The 17,945-nt window shown below is 26.7% G+C and overlaps 1 protein-coding gene across 1 annotated transcript; it reads right to left on the bottom strand.

The window, feature by feature from the left end:
• Positions 1-2,254: 2,254 nt before the first annotated feature.
• Positions 2,255-17,679, bottom strand: LOC114127935 (prolyl 4-hydroxylase subunit alpha-1-like). Its single transcript, XM_027992307.2, has 10 exons — positions 17,420-17,679; positions 4,545-4,722; positions 4,301-4,452; positions 4,016-4,186; positions 3,777-3,941; positions 3,318-3,712; positions 3,034-3,258; positions 2,855-2,920; positions 2,611-2,776; positions 2,255-2,551 (listed from the first exon to the last, which is right to left on the bottom strand). Exons 2-10 carry the CDS (start codon positions 4,718-4,720, stop codon positions 2,463-2,465), a joined length of 1,605 nt encoding a protein of 534 aa, XP_027848108.2. The 5' UTR covers positions 4,721-4,722; positions 17,420-17,679; the 3' UTR covers positions 2,255-2,462.
• Positions 17,680-17,945: the final 266 nt, after the last annotated feature.

Here is a 17,945-nt window from a genome sequence, read left to right as displayed (position 1 = left end):
TAGTTTTTTTTTTTTAGATTTACGTGAGATATAATTGTATTAATAAGTTCACAAATGCATAACTCTTCCCCTCCACAAAAAAAGCTGATTCCTATTAATCCATCGACGTACTATATTCACAATATTCAAACACAATTATTTGTGTGGAGTACATTTTACGTAATATGTTTAAATAACATTGAACATGGCGTTTCATGTAGCACTATTGCCTATATGCTACGCCGTCATACGGACCACAAACGCATGATCGAAGATGGATCTTGCATTCTTGCTCGCTTATAAGTTTTAGTGTTGATTGATTTGAGTATTTTACAAGTAAGCGTTAGTACATTTAACATGAATCGGTGTAACTTTTACCTTTTAATAGGTATCAGCTCATGAAAAATGATTTTTCAAGCTATACAAACAATGTGACAAAAATAACAGGTGTCGATAATTTTTTTAGATGAATTTTTAAAATTTTGAATTGAACTTAAAAAATTTAAAAACTGATTACAACATTGAAGTTAGTTTATTGTATTTCTTGTTCTTGCTAAATATTATAAATATTTAAAGTATGTATAATAATATGATCATATAAATTTTCTTAAATTTAATTTCTAAATATAGGAATAATTTAATAAAAATCATATATTCATATACATACTACATTTTTAACCAAACGCTGACGCGAATATCATTCAAATTAATTAAGTGATTATCAGTATTGTACTAACCTATTTGCCATTTAAAAATATAGTCTTGATTAACTATTAAAAATATAATTTCATACATTATAATTTTGTATAAGTATAATTAACGTACCTATGGATTTTTAATTTAATTTATATCATAGATAGTATCTTTATGAAATCATATTTGATCCTCTGTAGAGTTTTTTGTAATTAATTTAAAGTTTAAAGCATTTATTGAAAATAAATCCACGATACTCAAGAGTCAAGACCCACAGCTTTCAATAATATCAGCTTAAATAATTTCAAAAAATTCCAAAACGATATCAGCATTAAATATTTATTAAAAATTAAAATATCAGAATCGTATTAAGTATTTTAATTTCAATACTTAACAATTTCTCTTTAAAAAAATGTTTGTTATTTAGTTCTAGTTCAAAAAAATATTAATCGTAGAAACTTACAATTGATTTAAATTATCTTTTTTTTTATAGTATATGCAATTTTCCATATATCTATGTACATTAATCGTAGGTTTATATAATTCAAATATTTTTTATTTTATTAATGTTAAAAAATATTATGCTCGGGAAAAAGGTTGCAAAGTTAACAAGGTTTCTTGTACATTTTTTTTTATTTCTTACTTTTTCTTTCTGCAGTATTCAATAATTTCAATCTAATGATTGGTTTGCAGCAACTTCCATGATTTTCTACCAGTAGCATTTATCTTCAACTCTTGATATGAATTACATCTTTGATCTCTATTGTCTGACATATGTATTACAATCTTGGTCTTCCTCAATTATTATTCCTTCTAAGATTAGTCCTTACAACCTAACAACCTATCGTGTTTTATAATGTCACATATTAAATATTAATTCATTTCACCTTTTTATGTTCCATATTGATTTCCTCTCCAATATCTTTTCTAAAACTTCTTCATAAGTAATTCCAAATTTTTCAGTCCAACTTATCTTTTCCGTCCTCCTGTAGCATCATAACAAATACCTATATTCATCTCATTTCTTTCTTACAGTAGTCCATATTTCACATCTACATAACATAATGCTCCAGATGTATATTTTAGTAATCCTTTTTGACATTAAGGTCAATATTAAATGCCGCCTTAGCTTGAAATTGACAGCAATTTAAAAGCATAATAATTTTAAGAAAAATTTGAAAGTATAAGTTTAAAAAATAAATACATTTTTTAGTTATTTTGGTTTAATTCTAAAAGTATTAATCATACAGAAACTTGTAATTTTTGCAACTACAAATATTTTATCAACATTTGCCAAATTTTTTCAACTTATGATTCCTATTTGCAATTGAGATTTCCTCCATGGCACCCTTTTTCTGTTGTTTATCAAATATATGATCTTTAGACCAGATAACAATCAGTAACACACGATCCTGCAAATAAATATAGCACACATTTTGAGAACCACTATCAATATTGACTTATTTAATGATGACATGGGTGTGTTCAAGGTTCAACACTTATTGTACAAAAAAGTAGTCATCTACATTCGCCCTTTCTTAGAAGTTAAAACTCCATAATGAGTAGAAATTAATAAACAATATTTATATATCAAAAATATTTATTTCGACTACTTAAAAATATTATAAGATCTATGATAGTTACGAAAGAAACATTTATCACAACATTGAAAAAGATATTGTAGATATGATATTATAGTACAATAGTTTAATATTGATCGTTGTTAAATAAGATGACAAATCATTTAAAAAACCAACTTCTATAAAAAAAAAGGTTAAATATTTCCAAAATTATCTACTAATCGTTTCCTGTATATTTTCTTTAGGATCACACGGTCTTCTAAACTCTTGCCCTACTTCATGTAACCATTTATTACACACTAGAAAAAAAAACAAAATATTAATATCAATTGTATTTAAAATTTGTTAAGTAAAATACCCCATTTTGAGCCTTGAAGTACAGGACATGCAGCGTGCCTAGTTCTAAGATCCCCATTTCCGCTTGGATATAGATTAAACCATACAGCAGCTGTTCCTTTGACAGGTTGTAATGCTACGCCTAGCCAAGGAAATACGGTAGCACCTCCTTGAGCTACATCACTCATCTATAATTAAATGGTAATTAAAATAACATTCACATGACTATATATTATAATTCATAGTTTTTAATGTAAATTCCTTACATAAAATAAAACAGTAGCAATTCTATTTCCAGTTCCTAATGACTTGAATGCATTGGTTTCTTCAGACTAAATAATTTAAATAAAATACAAAATTACTAAATATTTAAAATGTATTTTTATTCATAATTTAAAATACATATTGTTAAAAATGAATAATCAATAATAAACATTGTACATACTCTAGCGAAATCATAATGTGGATCATAATGTCCACCAACTCCATAGTTAACAACTTGAAGTTCCTCAGCTGTTTCTGTAGTAAGACCTGTCATCACTTCAACTCTTTTGGCAACAGTTGCTACCACAACATCTTCGTGTTCTTTTAACCAAGCCGATTTGCTTATTCGGTAATCAGCGAATTCTAATTCACCAGTCTTATAATTTTGAACTGTAGCTCTTTTGAGCTACAATATAAATATAAATTAATACTTTAAATTTTAAATTAAATTAAAAAAAAACTTACTCGAGGCTGAGCCATGCGCTTGATAACTTCTATTTCATTGTCATACAGGACATCTCGATAAAGAATTATTCGCGGACTGAAATAAGCTTCTTCTTCTTTGAGTGGAGCGATTAATAAATGAGGATCTCTATTGTTGTTTGAGTAGCGACATCGAAGTTGAGAACTAATTTGGACTGGCATTAAATTTTCATTTCTACACAGCATGTGATATCGCTCTCGTTCTTCGGGGTCTAACATTGCAGAAGCAGCTTTTGGAGTTTGTTCACTTTTATCGATTTCAGTTGTTCCATTTTTTATTGCAGCTTCGTAATATGCCAAATTGCCCAATGCACGTTCGTGATTTGGAAGTATCGATAATAATTCAATAGTTAAATCTAATGCTTTTTTTAAATTTCCTGCAATAAATTAAACAGTTAAAATTGTGTACATGAATTATAAAAAAAATATTTTATTATTTACCTTGCATAAAAGTGGAATATGCAAGATATTCCAAGATTTCCCAACGAACTGTAACATTAGATCTCTCTTGTTCGTGCCTTTTTAAAGCTTCGTTCATCCATAATTCTGTATGATAAAAATCATAGCCATTATATGACTGGCGGCCGAGTTCAAAACAATCACCAGCTAAAACAAAGCAATAATGAATGATTTTTAAATATCTATAAATGTTGTTTTGGGAAATCGAGTAGATCATTTACCTGATAGTTGAGTACTGTATTGGATGCCATTCAACTCTCCCCTGGCAACTGATGCCGTATCGAGTTTATACGTGTCTTGTAATCTAATAAGTGCTGTTGCCGCACCAGTTAAATCTTCATCTGTAGGGAACTTGAGGAGTTCACGATATTGAGTCAGATTTTTCATAGCAGCTAAACGTGTACAGTTTAAAAAAAAAATATATATATATATATATATAAGTATACATTTTTAATGTTAACAGTTTATAATCGTTTATTTGCACCGTACTACACTTATGAGCTTACTTTCATAGTATGGATCTTGCATCAATTTTTCTGTTTTATGCCAGTCGCTAGTTAATCGTTTCACCAATAAATAATCATTGATCGGATTTGAAAGATAATTAGTTACGTCTCTGGCTGCAATTGAATGTTCTTTTTCGTAATCCACAGCATGTCTAAGAACAAGAAATCATTGAAATAGTTAATCGTAATCAGTTCTACTTTTTAATATTTAACTATCAACATAATTAGAGGAAATTTTCAATACTTTTTTAATACTGCTATTCTATGTTCTTGGTCGGAAATATATTGATGCAGAGTTTTTAAAAGAACAGATTCGGTGTCCAACAACTCCTCCAGTTCTGAGAGTGCTGTGTACACTTCGCCTTGTAGAGGTGTGCATAGGGCCAAACATAATGGCAAAGCCACCCATATAGGGGGCATTCCTAAAAAAATATTAAAAAGTACAATTTTAACAATGCGTATTAATTGCGGAAATTTGAATACACAGTTTAAATCATTAAAATTTAAAAATAAAATCTATCGAAATAATAACCCGCAGTATAGTTCTAGAACTAATAAAATGAATATGCTGTAATTGGTATAAGTAAGTCATAAGTACGTATAGGTACACAATTATACAGAAAAACCGGACTTAATATTAGCGAGGATCCAAAGGTGACCCTCAAGCTTAAAATATAAATTACAACATAATTTTATTACACGTTAAATATAATACAATGAACCGGTTAGAAATTTAATTTGTATCTACATTTTGAATAACCTAAAATACATTATCAGAAATTTTAATAATTTCATCAAGTATATCATAAAAGAAGAAGTGTTTTTTCATTATTTAGTCGAATTTAGAATTTGAGCCATATTAATGGTGTTTTTTTTTAACGAACACCACTCACATGTTAGAATTTTCATAAATAATTCCCTTTTTAGGGTTCCGTACTTCAAAAGAAAAAAACGGAACCCTTATAACATCACTTTGTTGTCCGTCCGTCCGTCCGTCTGTCAAGAGCGTTTTTCTCAGGAACGCGTGGAGGTATCAAACTGAAATTTGTATATGATACTCAGGTCTACTGTCCCTGGAAGTTGTAGAAAAATCAACCTTCTAAGCCAACGCAATCAAAAGATACAGCCATTTAGGCCGCAAATTTCCGCAAATTTTCGAAACTCGCACGGGAATCAAAACCTACAGGGTACTTCCCGTGAACTTAGAATCTTGAAATTTCGTACGAAGTCACGTCATATAGTACAGATATAGGAAAAATTACGAAAACCGTAAATTTTTAGTTTCATCATATAAAAAAAAAATATTTTTGAAAAATATTTTTGACAATTTTGAAAATTTCAAGTTACTACTCCTTATCTCATGAACGCGTTGAGGTATTAAATTAAAATTCATATTAAATACTTAAGTCTATAATACCTTTAAACTGTAACAAAATCAAACTTTTATGTCAACGCAATCGAAAAAAATAATAACAATTTAAGCCGCATATCGTCCGTCCGTCTGTCAAATTTTCGAAACTCGCACGGGAATCAAAACCTACAGGGTACTTCCTGTGAACTTAGAATCTTGAAGTTTCGTACGAAGTCACGTCTTATAGTACAGATATAGGAAAAATTACGAAAACCGTAAATTTTTAGTTTCATCATATAAAAAAAAAATATTTTTGAAAAATATTTTTGACAATTTTGAAAATTTCAAGTTACTACTCCTTATCTCATGAACGCGATGAGGTATTAAATTAAAATTCATACTAAATACTTAAGTCTATAATACCTTTAAACTGTAACAAAATCAAACTTTTATGTCAACGCAATCGAAAGAAATAATAACAATTTAAGCCGCATATTTTCAAACTCGCGACTACTTGCGAGGGAATTAAAACCTTCTCTGTAAACGATATTTGATGTTTATTGAAAAAATACAGCCGTGAAATTTCATTTTGCAATAAAAATAAAAAAAACTTTTACTTATATACCTACAGGTTTGTACGGAACCCTCGGTGCGTGAGTCCAACTCGCACTTGCCCGGTTTTTTTTTAATGTTAATCATCATAGTTGAAAAAATCTGTGATTATACTAATACGAGTACAACGATTATTATGCGACAATATACAAGTGATATGAATAGTGATAATTGACCATCACATTCGTCATTTTCGTATTTATTATGGTTATTCATCGTCATAAATATCAACTTTACTTACTAGATACATAACGTTATTAAGAAATAAATAAAATTGTACCTACATATAAAAAAAATTTGAGTGTCTATTAGGATGTGAAATAAACCAGTCATTGGGTAAAGTTACCTATAATTTATGGTTAAATGTTTTAAGACAATAGTATACTACTATATTTCATGTTATATTGTGATAAAATTATGGAAAACATTTAAATATACCTACAGAAACTAGATAATCGGTCAGTTAGTACACCGTCACAGTCATCAATTTTATTTCTATTGTTAATTGAACTAAAAAATAAAAGTATATAACACATATTATTAAAAATAGGGGCAATGGTTGAAAGGATGTGGCATTACTTCCTAGTTCCTATAGATAAAACACATGTGTAGAGAGTGAGAGATAAACGTTTTATATAACATCAGTATTTTATTAAAACTAACATTATAATAGATGAACACATATCTAAAAATAATAAATATGTATTAACATATATTAATATATATTCACAAAGATAAGAAAAAAACATATATACCAAGTGTTTAATATGAACTTATATCATGAACATTTATTATTGATATATGTGGATGAATATTGTTAACATCTGATGATTATAATAAAAAAAAGATTAATACTTCCAAATGCAATAAACCATTATCAATATTTAGTTATTTTACTTTCTATAGGAATATTTATCAATAGCCTATGTACAATCGTATAGGTGCGAGTAGTAAATAATACGTACATTTAAATAATTAAATATAATACAATAAATAATAAATATATATGTATTACACCATACATTTTATAGACAAATAGAATAAGTGGTAGGTACACTAACATATTACACCAAGCGGTAATTCATAATAGGGAACAGCGTGTTGTCGTTCAAGTACAGATATTAACATAGTTAAATAGATTTAAATATTAATACATAATAATTATTTTTTTCTAAGTGTGTAAACTGTAAATAAATATTTCTCTTGAACTTATTTTCACCAATTAACTGTTTAATCAATACATACGACATAAAATGTGATAGTTGATTTTAATAAAAATAAAAATTGAATTTTCATACTATAACACAAAAAAAAAAGATCGACTATAATTAAATATAACTACCTACAAATAAATAGAAATTTAAAATTTTACTGGTGTAATGGAAACGTTAATCGATATTGAATAAAAAATAGGATCGATCGTAGAGCTATTAAAGTGCAGCTTATCTAAATTAATGTACATAAAAAAACAGAACAAGTCTATAAACAATAATCTTAAAGCGTATAGGTACGAGTACATTATAATAACTATGATATATCAATAAAGGTAGATTCTTAATTTCTCCATATTTTCATAGCCTCCAGGTATATTTGGAATCCATCTGGATGGATTAACTACATATTTTACTAGTCGTGAAAAGAGTAAAAAAAAAATTCTATGTGTTCCGATTGAGAACAAAATTTTAATTAATTGTACTATTTAAATGTAGTATATTTTATGTAATTTATTTTAAAAATTAAACATTATCATAAAGCAATAATTTTTTTAAATATAAACCGTTATTACTTGTTCACGAATCACTATAAAAGACAATAATATCACGTTGGAACTTGTTAGCATACGCCATACTACATTGTTATTCGCCTAACCTCATGCAATACCTGGATGACCTTACATCGCGATCGTGACATCTTGTGCCTGTGGCTATAATAGAGATTATATTTTCACTTTTTACACGTTAGTAAACCATTACTTATATTATTCACCGAATAAATTCGATAAAATGTTTATTAAGAAAGATGATTGTACAAAAAAGTTGGTATATTCTATTTGAAAAAAAATCCATGCTTAACTTAAAAAGAATAAATACGAAACTATCGCTAAACTAGATTTATATTAGATACAACTTTACGAGTTTAAATATATTTTTATATAATCTTATTATAGATCAATCATAATTCAATTATTTATTCGTGATATATTTTATTGTCCTCACAGTTTTTTTCATCAGATAGAATTATAATTACCAAAATTTGGTAACTCCGTTAATATTATTTTATGATAAAAAAATGTATAACTTTATACTAAGTATATATACTTAAAAAATTATTCTATTTTTGTACATAACTTATTCAATAGCTATACATTTTGATATGTTATTTAGATAATATTTATTAAAAGTTACAATAATAAGTGTATATAATGCGTTACTATCATTGATGAAAAACAGTTATTGAAGACCTATATTATTAATTATTAACAATATATAATTTGTTCAGACAATTGCTGAATAATATAATTTATTATTATCAATTATCATTAACAATATAATCTGACCTTAGCAGACAAATTTATAAAAATAATGTTAATTATTAAGTTTAGCTAGACATATTATTGACTAACCGTTTTCAGGTAGCATCGAAATTATTTAAGAGCATGTCGACAGTAATCACTAATCAGATAACAATTTTTCAACTTTAAACTTTTTAACTCCTTGAAATACTACTTCTCTTGAATTAAAAAGTTGTTGTTTTACTTTTAGTTTTTTATGACTAGTATTCTTTTTTTCAAATAATACACTAATTTTTGAAATTCCATTTTATTAATTAATATTTTATAAAAATAATAAAGTAATATTAAATGTTAATATCACCTTAAGACCTACGGTTAATGTTAATAGCATTTCATTTGATGCTTACAATTCTATATATTAATGTTTTTTATGTCCATAAAATCTATAAAATACGTAAATGTTTTAGAAAATAATACATTTTAACATAATTGGCTACCAATGTGAAACTTTATCAACAACGGCTATTTAGTATCATAGTTTTCTTCGTTTTTATGATAACTGGGCCAGAATTAAGACGTAAGCAGTGTAGGTCAAAGCTTATGGAATGGCAGTGAATAACCACGGGTTTAGTAGCACCTTTTAATTATTTTTTTTTGATTGAACACCAACAACAGTTTATGGTAGTAATAGATTAGATTCTATCTTTACCAAAAGTGTCTAAAGCAGTATAGTACTATTATAGGCACTAGTATACTACAACGTTGTAGTACTTTCATTTAATTGTAATTGTTTAGGTACATTATACGTCGAACCACAGTACAGCGGTGCGTGGTTTTAAATTTATTATGACATCAGTATTAAAAATCCTTTGTAATTTTATTTCACTGTTATCGTTTTACTTTTTGTATGTATTATTTATTTCTTTATCTATTTTGTATTATTGGTTTAATTTCAACAATGATGAAGTTTTGTATATTGATTGGATAATGAAAAAAGTTTGTACTATAAATTGATAAATATAAATAAAATATTAGAAAAAAATTGTTTAGAATGGCCCAGAAAAATTAGCGCCAAATTTTCAGTAGCAAAAGTCTTAATCCGGGAATAAAATAACATTAACATTAAATGAATACCAACAAATCTGGATACTGATAATTGGTAAACATATACCGCGAGAAATAAGCGTAAATAAAATTAGGTATTATGTCATTATACTATTTATTTTTATATTTTACAACTTAACTCATTTCCTATATTTTTTTACAAATATGCAAAACATCTGAATAATTATAGTTTGCTCAATAAGTACCTACAACGCAAGCATAAATAAAATATATTATGACTAAATTTTTATTCTGTAACTAAACTGTTTTTTTTAACTTTTAAATATAGAATACAAATACAATGATAAGAATTTAAATAATTAAATTTTTAAAATCAAGTCAAATGTTAATTATAATTAAAACGATAAGATTTTATATGATACTGTTCCATCTTACATAACACATGTATCTACCTACAATCTATTATTATCTGATATTCTAGTTTTTTATTATATATTAAGTATATAGTAAAAACTATAATGGTGTAGAAGGCACATAAATATACAGTATATGTATTTAATCTACAATTTAATCAACCATAATAAGGATCCACACATTTGAGGACCAATGAGTTTAGAAAATTTAATATTTATATATGCTGAAGAATCCGCCGGCTTAAGGTCCCACCCATTTCAATTAACATAATATACAGTATTGTTCTGGCCAATTGCCACTGGGTAAAAAAATAATCACTGGTAGTTGACAACATGTACGGACCATTTATTAATATCAAATTAGATGTATATTTACGTACTTAATCTTTATGTCATATTGTCCAGTGTCCGTTCGTACAAATTGTTTTAATAAAACTAGTGTTATACACGTCTAACAAAATCGATTAAACAAAAGTAAAATTTGTATTCTGCAGTTAATAAATATTTACATTTATATGTATTCCATGTTTGTGTTTATGCGCGGTATGATAGTTAACTAAAATTCAAAAATAATCTGGTTGAAATTCTTAAATGTATAGCAACGTATACAACGTAAAATATCAAGTTAAATAAAATAATATCATTGTGTTATATACATTTAACTATTTAAAAAAATATATTTATGTATACTTTATTATCTTATTTAATCCGGATGATGAGTGGGTTAAAAACTAATCTGTAAAGAAAATGTCAACATACTATTTGTTTTCTCTGTTTGACCTACACAGAAAATATTAAATTTTCGTTCAAGTAGAACCAATCTTGAATTTAAAAAAATCAATAAAAGAGTGAATATTGATTTATTATCAAATTTATAGTAAAGAGTATTCTCTGTGTTCGTATGTTTGTTTTTTTCGATACTTCAATTTTTAACGATATACGAGTATCTTTAAACCGTAATATTGTACATACTCATAAGTTATGAGTCATAACTAGCGTAATAATTTAATATCTTAAAAATCCAACGTATATATTGAAAGATAATATTCGTAATTTTAAATTTGATAATAGGTCAATAAAATTCACTTTAATATTGCTTAAATTAAACGTAAATTTGCTACGTAATGTAAGGGTCAGGGAGAGAAAACAAATAGTGCGCTGTCATAATCTTTAGTATAGTAAAAGTAATATTTTATCCATCTTAGTTTTTTTACAAACACATTTTAAGAAAGTGTAGGCAGGAACATTATTTATTACTTTACTAGGTATAATATTTTTTCTTCTAAATCTTAAATTGATTAAATTAAAATTTATCTACATTGGTAGTTAATAGTTATATGCTAATACAACATGCGAGTGCACTGTGCAGGTTATCCTAGTAAGCCTATCACATATTCACATTCATATTAAGTAATCCCGAATTGGCATTTATAAAATATACACAAGTTGACCATGAAAAAAATATCATCTTGAACGAGTTACATAGGGAAAACCGGTACGTCACGCAGCGAACTGGAATGTGTACTTTTTATTCGTGAGTAGTGAGTTCATAACCCCTGAAGTATGAAAGCATGTGACTTATTCATCCCTCAGACAATTAAATAATAATATAATTAATTGACAAAAACACATTAAAGATGTTATTATTCATAATCATAAAATGCCACTTAAAAACAAATAGGTAATATTTAACTAACCATATAAATGTATTATTATTACAGACAAATAATTGATAAATCGTATTAAAATGTATATAATTGATACCTACAAGCTACAGTATTAGATAGGTTAGGTTAGGTGAGGTTAGTATTTTTAAACCATAATGGGTAAACTTATATCTCTTACAGTGGTATACAGATTAAACGTATCTAAAATATCATTATTTATTAGTTATTACAATACAATTGTAAAAGCGAAATTCATCATGAGCCATGATGTATAATTACATTAACATTTCAATCATTTTAGAACAAATGTCAAATACGTTACACGAATCATATTATGAAGTATACATCTGTTTGTATTCATATTCTTAGGGTGTCGACTATTGATATAAATATATATAGTATAGGTATTAGTGTATTACTAATAATATATTCACATATTATATTATCGTAATACCTACTGTTACAAGAGAAAGTTGTACTACTATAATATACATATGATATTATGTTGTTATTAGTATCAATGATAATAAAATGTAGTTACTCATCCGAAGTCAACATTTTTCGTATTTACTATTCGACATAATGTATATGCATTTAAAAATTTGCTAAACAATACAGAAGCCTTGTCCCACATATAGCACTAGAAAAGATATACAAGAGCTAGATGAAAGTAATTCCTCTAAATAGCACGGCAATAATTGAATGGTATCGGAATAATTATACTTTTAAGGTGGTACATTAACGAATATTAATGTGATTATGAACCGTAGTAAATACTATATATTATTGTGACATGCATACAAATTTATGGATTTCAATTTAGTAAAGATCAAATCGAATTAATTAAATTTCAATCTGCATCAATAAAATTTAAAAATAATTAAAATTTAAGACTGCCATAAATTCAATCTTCGATGCATATAACATTATAACATAGTAAAATAAATAGGACTAGATAATTTTTTTAATATTTTAAAATACATAATAATACAAGCAAATCCTAAAAATACATTTTTTACAAAGATATTTTCATGCATTATACATGTATTTTGGAATTATGCAATTAAATTTTTTGTGGGAACGTGAAGAGCACAACGTCCTATTACCATCCTGTGAGATGTGAAATTCGCAACACACGATAACCGTGTTAGCAGCCAAATGCCTTTCTATCATTATAATAAAAAACCTATCGTTTTTCAGGATATTCTCTTTGGATATCACGATTCTTTTGAAAATTTTACTTTTAATGTTTAGTTTTCCTGATTATATACAATTTAACTTATCGTTCAGCACGTTTATAAAATGTCCAGTATATCTTCATTACTTTATGAATTTAAAAACAATACATTTTTTTTTTTTTTTTTGTAACACTATCATTACTTTGAGGATAAATAATATCAAACAAAATAATATAAGAAAAAATTTCAAAACAAACTACGACTTAGGAAATTATATTTTGTTAGATGATTAACTATTATTTATTACTAAGATTATCTATACATATACTGATATGTCTACATCAACTTAACTATTACTATTAATTTTTAACAAAAAATTTTTTTTTTATATTTAGTAATTTAAAAATTATAGAATTAAGCCATAGTGTTTCCTATAATTATTATTCTGAGAAAAAAATACGTGCGGTATTAATTTACAACATAAATCATTTTACAAAATACATGAAAGAAAACAGTTTAATAATTGTAATCAATACTTACGTATTCTTTTAATTTAAAGTAATATAAAATTTATAATATAACCATAGTTTAATAAATAGTAAATTTGATTGAAATTTATAAAAGAGTATGTAATGTATCTCTATATATATATTTTGGTCTCTAGACCATTATATTTTTAGTTTTCTACACTACTGGGAAGCTAAGAAGTGAAACGGAGAATAATTATTTAATTAGTGGATTATTAGTATGAGAACTTAAATTTGAATAAAAAATAGATTTTTGGATTGTAAAATGTAACAGGTACCTTTTATAAATAAAAATATCTTAGTAAAAAAGTTACTTGGATAGATATAAATTCATTTATTTGAATTTCCCTGCGCCTATTATAGTCCACAAACTTATATTTAAATGGTTTAAATTATTGACCGGCTATTATGGAATTTTTTGTTATATTTATATTCATGGTTTAAAAACAATATCCAGATTTCGAAAGGTGTTTATGTACCTAACTATAATAATAACATAGGGTTTCATTGTAGTAAATTATGTTTCTTTTAAAGATATTGCAAGTTATTTTTAATTAGTATTTGTTCATTATACTTATTGTTATTTCTAATAATTACAATGAATTACTCTAGTTTTATATGTCAGTTAATCTGAAGTAATAAGTGCCAAGTGGTTAGAGCTGTTAGAGGATATGATTGATGAGACAAATAAGTATTATTGTATAGGTACATTATGTACCTACCTATTGTGTATTTGTGGTTTACCAGTGGGTATTAATTTAAAAATTTAACTTGTATTACGAGATCTGTACGAACCGAATTATATTTTATCCTTCTAAAACTAGAATGTCACTATAAATCATAGAACATAATAATACAATGTATGTTTATTTCATACAAAAACGATTACGTTCTAAATTAACTATAAAAAACAATATCGTACATGTAAATTGTTATTATAATATAACACATTTTGCTTAATAATAATCGTTCAGTTAAAACATAAGTAGGTATATTCTAAATAATTGGGTACATTTAGCATATTTTTCGAGGAAATAATGTTAAGTAGACTATAAAACTATAAAATTATTCATAGCTAAGTATACTTTTAAGTTATAGGGTCAATTCTTATTTAATACAGCTATAAAAATATATTATAAAGACTGGACGTGTCACATTATTTATCCAAATTTAAACACTCAGATTCTAATTCAAGCTACATCGAACCGCATTAAGGATTATGTTTAAATTTGTCTATGAACATATATGGAGGGGAGTGTAGTTCCACAATAACACTACGCATCGTGTCGTGTCGCATCGTTAAACAAAGTTACAATAATATATTATTTAATTATTTTGAATTGGAGGCATGGAATTAAGTGACATATTACCTACCTATTATAGCATTGGATATTGTAATACTCATATGGTCATATACATGCAACACCACGGCAGAGCAAGCTGAACACGTTTTATCGTTACGGACCAATCATTTAACAGTCATTTGCCAGAAAATAGTAATATTTATAGTTTATACATAATATAAACGCATTATTACGCAAATTCACGCATAAATAAATGGGCGAGAAAATGAGAATATTAATAACACTATAAAATGGAAACACTAACAAATGTGGTACTTTATACTTGTTTATATAAAATATAAAATTATTTTTCGTAATTTTTTAAAAAAATAAGATTCAACCCTTCTTGATAGTTAATATTGCCAATTTACACCTAAACTAATTTTCCTTAGCCTATTTATCTCCAATTACCTTTACACGTTCCATTTCCATATTTCTTTTTTTATAGCCTTATAGGAGTAAATCAAATTTGTATAAATACATGTAACATGTTATAACCAATCAATAAATAGGTCCGGACAAATTGTTTGAGCCATACAATAATAAATCCAAAAACAATTGAAAATTGTAAAAAATGCAAAAAGATAGTAACAGACAATAAGGAAACTTTTTATTTTGTGAATTTGACTTTATTTTTTTAATGTTTATATAAAATTTGAATTTTGTATGAGCCGAAAAATTTGTATTTTTGGGCTTATTGTCCGATTCGAAAAAAATTTATCAGGACTTTTTCAAATTGAACTTTTCGTTCGGGATTTATAAATCTAACTGAGAGTATTATTTTAGGCATATAATTTTAAAAATATTTAGTTGAGAACGTTTTTATAAAATTTTAAGAATTCTGAGCAAAGTAATGAATTAATTAATCTTACAATAACACGTTTTTCTTTGTTTAGTGGGTGTGTGTACACGATAGATAAGTAATCGGAATAATACTGTGGTTTTTAACTTAGAGGGCGATTTTGGTAAGCAAAAGAAGTCTGGTTTCCGAGTATTTTTCATATTTTTCAAAACAACCGTGAAAAACTAATTTTTACACAAATCCTAACTCGAAAACAAATAACCGTAGATACTTGAAAATTGAAATTTTATCCAAATGTCAATAAAATCAAAATATTAGTCATCAAATGTTTATAATCATTTTTATAAAATCAATTTCTATATTCTAAACATTTTAAATTTTTAACCATTTTAAAATATTTTGACTATTTTAAAGTTATTTATAGACATTTGGGATTTTACATTTTTTTAGTTTTTATACAAATGTTTTTTTCATTTGTTTTACTTAGATAACAAGTTTGAAAATTTAATACAAAGTACCTTTTAAGAAGTTCATAGGTAAACTAAAAAATCTAAAAATATAAAGTATTTTTAGTTCATGTTAGCATCACATAATTAAAGTTTGAACTACAAATAAAGATATTCATTCATTTTTTTAAAGTTCAATAACATTATATGCGAGGACATAAAACGTTTAGGTATATTATTATAATTTATATATTTATACACACGATAGTATTTTCAAATGCAATGTTTTTCAGTAAAAATTAATTCAACCAACTTTTTAACTAATAATAAAAAATGTCTTTACTTAATAACAAAATCAAAAAACATAATATGAAATATACTTATAGGTATATGTGATATTGGCTATAAGACCGTTTCCATTCAAATAATTTTTCGTAAACAATGATATTATAATTTATAATCCTCATTATATCATCAAATTTAAATTTAACATATCCATCACAGTGACCCACTCGGTACTATTGTGCTGAGTACAACCAAGTGGTATTCACTTGACCATATTTTTTTTTTACCTCAAAATTTTTTAATAAAATGCTTTAATTATACTAGATAAAATAAAATAAACGAAAGCTTGTAATTTTAAAATTTAAAATATGTATAACAAAAAATGAATATAAAAACATTATTTTCAGTACTGTAACTATAGATGGTTTGGATAAAACATTTTAGTATTTTTAGATTAGGTACATTAAATATTATTATTTATGTACTTAATTAAATTAATCGAATTTAAATAATATATATACAATGTATAAAAAAACAATATTTCACTGTAGGTATCTATCATGCAAAAGCGCAACAACTTTTTTTCTACGGCGTAAAATTTTTCTCGACATCACTAACTATGATCAACAGCGCATTATAACAGGTGAAATAATATTGGCGTGTGAGAACATACGAGTATGAGTAAAAGGCATTTTCACCAGTGGCTCTGAACTTTCGTAAAAGTATTATAATATGCTCGGGGACATTCACTATAGTACCGTACAACGGTCCTAAACCCGCGATTCGTATAACTGTACCTACCAACCAGCCTATCGAGGTGATCTCAGTAGTACTTAAATGGAGTCGGTGGCGGGCGTTTTCCTAGGAGAGCAATCAGCCCGATCATCCACAACTGTGATTTCGTTTAAGCGTACTTACCGCAAAGACGTGACGTTAAACTTTCGGACGACGGAGATATTCCGAAAAGCGTCTGGTGACAGCGGAGCGGGTGAGCGTGAGCCGGACGCGACCCAAGATTAAACTGATTGGTGATGCACTGGAGTCTGGAGTCTGTGGCCGGATGTCGAAGGAGGAGAATAACCGAATCGGAAATGATATACGTCGACGGGGGAAAAACGCTGTGCACGGACCGCGTAATCAACACCACACTGTGACAACGACTGATCAATTTTACGATTGTTAGTGGTTATCGCCGAATGTGTATTATTATTATTATTTTTTAAGTGAGCTTCATTTATATTGTCGTCGATAGTCGATACCATAAATTATCGAACGATACGGATAAAAACTAAGAAGACTGATGTTTTCGCGGTTTGGCGATACACCGAGACAGTCACATGAAATAATGCATCAATCAAAAAAATCAAAAAAATGACCATCGCAATGGTTTGCATATATTTCCTACTCGTAAGTCAAAAAACGACGATAATATCAATAAATGAAT

Source organism: Aphis gossypii, chromosome 1 (assembly GCF_020184175.1).
Source record: "Aphis gossypii isolate Hap1 chromosome 1, ASM2018417v2, whole genome shotgun sequence".
Taxonomy (NCBI): domain Eukaryota; kingdom Metazoa; phylum Arthropoda; class Insecta; order Hemiptera; family Aphididae; genus Aphis; species Aphis gossypii.
Note: the sequence above shows the minus strand (reverse complement) of the source record. Positions and strands in the feature narration are given on the sequence as shown.

Excerpts from the sequence above, each read along its gene's own strand:
- LOC114127935 (XM_027992307.2), bottom strand. The coding sequence starts at position 4,720 with ATGCCCCCTATATGGGTGGCTTTGCCATTATGTTTGGCCCTATGCACA. Across the intron at positions 2,921-3,033 it reads CACATTATGATTTCGCTAGA|TCTGAAGAAACCAATGCATT; the intron begins GTATGTACAATG and ends TAAATTATTTAG. Across the intron at positions 2,777-2,854 it reads TTGCTACTGTTTTATTTTAT|ATGAGTGATGTAGCTCAAGG; the intron begins GTAAGGAATTTA and ends ATTTAATTATAG.